Consider the following 5,000-nt stretch of genomic DNA (forward strand, 5'->3'; position numbering starts at 1 on the left):
TGTTTGTTACATACAACTTGATCGTTGAGAGTTTGGTATTTGGCAACGATTGTAACTCTTGGAAGATTAACATGTTCAGGAGCTGTGAGATCATCAGAGTTTTTCAAGTTTGACGTATTTCTTTCCGCTAGCCTCTGTAACAAACCTTGCTGCTATTTCTTTGGAGAGGATGCACGCAACTTTTCGTCCATTCAAGCATCACCTCATCAAAAAGAAGATGTTTGGAGCAGCTGTTGGGGGTGTTTGGTATACAGCTGTCCTGTCTACAGCCATCACTTTTTCACCACTTTTCCTGGTCCGCTCAGATATCATTAATTTGTTTAAAGTGGGAGCATCATGCTTCTCGTTGCAATTTTGTTGCCCTTTGATTATCGCTGTTTCTTACAAGTCCATCGCTACTAAATTTTACTGTGGAACGCATCCTCAGCATCATGGTGCGATCAGGGGAGAAAGAAAACTAACCAAGACATTGTTCATTGTAACAATTGTATCGTTAATACTATAGTGATGCCATTTACAATTTTCTGGTTTCTTTTTGTTGTTACTTTAGGTGAGAGATTTGGAACAATAATTTATCACTCAAGGCTCCATTACTCCTTAGACATCTCTTTTTACGCAAACTCTCTTACAAATCCTTTCTTATGTGCTTTTAAAATGCCACAGTTCAAAAGAGCTCTGTTTTTATTATTGGGTTGTAGATCTCACTCGGAGCCAGTTTAGGTTCTTCCTCTATATGACTTGAAAGTCGGGAGTTTTCACTCAATTAACTGATGAATATGTGTTTACCAAGTATAAAAAAACTGAGCGTTTTAAATGCTTTCGTCCGACTTCTCTCTTTGTTTTTAATTGGAAACACTTTATTCAAGTTAACTTAAAGCGGGAAGATCTGTGGACTGATACATGCATGCTAAGATTCATCCATTCAAATATATTGAAGTTTGTAAGGAATTGTTTGCTGTTTTTTAGTTTATGTTTTTTGGCTCGCTAGTCACGTTTGCGATACTACTAACTTTCTAAGCCTACACTGAATTTCGATATAAATAAAGTTGATGTACGTATATATTTGTGTCACAGTATCACATGGTTTGGAGAGCTGCATGACGCGAACAAAAACATTCGCGCGAGAAATGGACCAGCATAGCTGAGAGCTCGTTCGACGTCATCAAACTTTAGACCCCTGGCAAGACAAGAGAAGCACATTGCCATGAGGGCAAATGGCTGGAAGCTAAGAGTTTGAGGTTGAATACGTACTCAGATGGATTAAAGAAACTCTTTTGGAGCCTACCATAAGCCTAGAGAAAAAAATAGGGTCAGGTTAGGATTAGTTTTGGTTGTTATATGTTACGAAAAATAGCATTGCGTGACTAGCGTTACTTTCTAGAAGCTTCGCGAGAGCTCGTAGTTTGTTTATTTTTAGGTTTGTGCGTAAGCGTTTCTAAATCGGTGTGTTTTGTAATCTTTAGAAAGTTCTAGAATCTCATTGTGAAAGTATATAAGCAAGCGAGTCTGAGCGATGTTATTTAACTAGTTTTTCACCAGCGAAGAGAGTTTTTAGTCAAGTGTTTAGTCAAGTGTGACAGAAGCAGTGCTAATTCAAGTTAGCGGAGGCCGTGTAAGTTTATCGAGCACGTGTTGTTCAGAGTTTTACTTCGTGGAAACTACGTTCACTTTGGAATAAATCTTCTTGTTGTTGTTCCGACAACCTTGCGTTCAGTTTAATTTGCAAGCTACCTGTCCTCGAAAACATTCGAACTCGTAACGTTATACATAGATACTAATTGACCAATCATAGAAAGGTAAAAAAATGAAAAGAATGTTCGTCGTTTTAGTGTAGCGGTGAAGACAGGACTATAGATATGGAGGGTGCGAATTCGAATACCGGTAAGTGCATAGTATAGCTAGTCCTTTGTTCCCTTACTCTGTTGTAATATTGAGACTGAATTAATAAGTGTATGAATACAGAAAGCGATAAGATGACATTAAGAAGATGTGTTGAGATGCGTAAGACAGAGCTTGAGGAGAGAAGGTATATGCACATGTACAGTAGGGTTGCGTAATGCAAAACCAGGGAATCCTTTTAAGCAACCACGAAGGTTATGGCAACGTCCTAAAGAATGAATAGTATTGGTTAAAAAAAGAAAAATAATCACCCAGCACTTGGGCCATTTCAGTGCATTTCTCTGCCGTACTCCACCAACAACAACATCGAAAGCAAGTTTCAAGTTTTCAAGTTTTACTTATTTACAGCAAACAGTTTAGGTTATTACGAGGCTGACTTGCAAATAGTGAAAAGCCATGGACCGACCATAGTTCCCATTTTGAAAAACAGTCATTGTTGATCTTTACCCTTTGCTTCCTGTCAGTCAAAAAATCAGTAATCCAAGCCAGGGCGTGTCTTGGGATGTTGTATGACATCATCTTATGAAGAAGTACATGGTAGTTTATCAGGTCAAAGGCATTCCGAAAATCAAAAAGCATGACTCGTGTAGTTGAACCGTTGCCATCTGTAGATTCTGACCAGGAGTGGATCATACTAATTAGGGCTTGTGTTGTACTTGATCGTGGTATGGTACCAAATTGCTGTGGGTCAATCTGTTCCAGGACGACAGGCTTCACATGGGCATTAACAATGTATTCTTCAGCAATTTTTGAGATGATCGGAGTCAGAGATATGGGCCTGAGGTGTTTATTAATGTCCTCAACCGGTTTTTCCTTAGGAACTGGTACAACATCAGCTCTTTTCCAAGATGATGGAAGTCGACCTTCACGGAAGGAGGTATTAATAATCTGAGTAATGGTTCGGCCAGGATGTCTGCGTTTTCGTTTAGTGACATGGCTGAGTGGGATGTTATCTGGACCATGAGCTTTGGACTCGTTCAGCTTGCTTAGCTTCAGGAAAACTGATTCCCTAGTGACCTCAAGAGGTAAATAATCTGTATTCTCAGAAAAAGGATTACGGGAGTAGCCATATGGCAGTGAGCTGAACTCTTGCATAGGTGTAAGGAATGACTCGTTAATGCTATTTGCTAAGCTGGTTGTAACCGTAGGTCCAGGTACGTGTTGTAGGGACTTGGTAATATCAGTACGTGCAGTAGACGAAGGGGTACTGTCATTGAGTTTTTTAACTTCAGACCACCATGCAGATGGTTTGCAATGTTCTAGATGCTCTACTTTGGTCTTGAAATACTTAGCACGGCACTGTTTACGTTCGCGATTAACCTTGTTTCTCAATCAACGAAAATCGTCAATTGTATCATTATATAATGCACGTTGACTCCCTTTGTATCATTTCCCTCAGTGTAGATGAGATCCAAGGGGGCTCGGTCGGGTGGATCTTTCTTGGGCGGATGAGTACAAGTAGGTCAAGTCCAGTGTTGATAATCTGGTCAAATAGGAACACTTTGTCTTCACAAGACTCCACGGTACTAATCACTTTAAAATGTACTGGGATCAGTAAATGGAAGATGAAGCGATTATTATAAATGCGGCAAACTCGCGTCGGATATTGGCCTTCCGAAGTAAACAATGACTGCATAATACTTAGCAGATGTTTGCCTTCAAAAGGGTGTCGGGGAATCGTTAGATCAGCTTTCAAAAAAAAAAGTTATTATAATTCAAAGTTCAGCGAAGTACATTTCTTGGATTCACTTAGCGTTAGGAATTATATCTTTAAAACAAAAAAAAAACAAATAAGCTAAAGCCCGACGCTCTTTTCCAGAAGGGGGTTTCCTATAGCGTTGGGCGAAATTTCAGGTTTCTGCAATGCGTCCTGTACGCAAAGTATCCGCTCAAAGATGGCAAAATTCGAGAAAAATTAAGCCGAGAAACAAGGCTTAGAAAGTTTAGTCAAGATAACACGCCCCCTGAGAGTGATTATCACCTAAGGCACCAATAGGGCTCAATCTCCTGGTGTATGCCAAAACTGACGGGAAAATAGTGATGGATATCATTTTAAGATCAACGTTTCCTTTGCTGGCAATTCGAACGCGAAAGCACATTTTCTTAATTTTTTTACTGGTTTTTTGCAATAGGGAAAGCGGAAACTGGCCGTGCCAAATCAAGACGAAACTCCACAACTACAAGAGAAGGGCAAGGAGAAAACACAAGGGCCGGTGAAGCAGTGGAAAACCCGAGGGAAAGCATGTTCGCCAAAATGCACAAAGCAGGGTTACTAGCACACATCTCTATCTGTTTTTGCCATGGTTATCTTTCCTTTTGATTACTGCAAAATATAACAGAAGAGCCATTTGACGCGTTATGTAAAGCCAAAGATGGCTTTTAGGATAAGTCTAAATAATGGTCGGCTAAGCTTTTGGTCGCTTTGCCATCTTTTTCCGCGGGCCGCATGTGAAAGTTATAATAACTTGAATCTGTCGTTGTACATTTTAGGTACGATAGCAAATTCGTAAACAAATACTCATGCAAAAATGGCATTTAATCCAGCAACAACCATTACTTAGCAAAATATTTCAAGATCCCCTGATCATTTCGTAAAGAAAGAGCAGATCCTTAAAAGACGTACTCGTTCGAGCCAAACTCTAAGCTGGCTAAAACACGTGGATAGGATTTTTGTAGGCCTGTCACCCCCATTGTTATCACTGTGATTTCTTTTTGCGAGAGCGTCGATCAGCCTTTTCTCTCTCCATCCAAAACCACGACTACACACAAGCAAGCGACGCAAGCAATGCAATGTTGTGATAACGCGCTTTTGGAAGTCATTCTCCCGCACCAAATTCCCAGGTGGTCCAGCGGTGTTGACAGCTCAACACCTCTGAACTGTGACGTAATGAGTCACGCAAAAAGGGAAACTTACAATAACTCCGGAGTGAAAAGAGATTTCTGATTTTTCTTTCTACATAAGAAATCCTAGACCACATAGTTTATGTACGCCAAATATCACAATTTTGGAAAAATTTGACCCTCGAACCTGTTCGAGTTGGTATCCCATTCCATCTAGAATGGCATACCAACTAATCTCAAAAACGTATCCAGAAATTCTT

At 40.0% G+C, this 5,000-nt stretch overlaps 1 protein-coding gene across 1 annotated transcript in view; it reads left to right on the forward strand.

The window, feature by feature from the left end:
• Positions 1–3,016: 3,016 nt before the first annotated feature.
• Positions 3,017–5,000, forward strand: part of LOC137988078 (uncharacterized) — a 25,447-nt gene continuing 23,463 nt past the window's right edge. Inside the window, exons 1-2 of the mRNA XM_068834134.1 lie at positions 3,017–3,053; positions 4,032–4,167. Coding sequence (XP_068690235.1) covers positions 3,017–3,053; positions 4,032–4,167 — 173 coding nt within the window. The remainder of the gene's footprint in view (positions 3,054–4,031; positions 4,168–5,000) is intronic.

Source organism: Montipora foliosa, unplaced genomic scaffold (genome assembly GCF_036669935.1).
Source record: "Montipora foliosa isolate CH-2021 unplaced genomic scaffold, ASM3666993v2 scaffold_406, whole genome shotgun sequence".
Lineage (NCBI taxonomy): Eukaryota > Metazoa > Cnidaria > Anthozoa > Scleractinia > Acroporidae > Montipora > Montipora foliosa.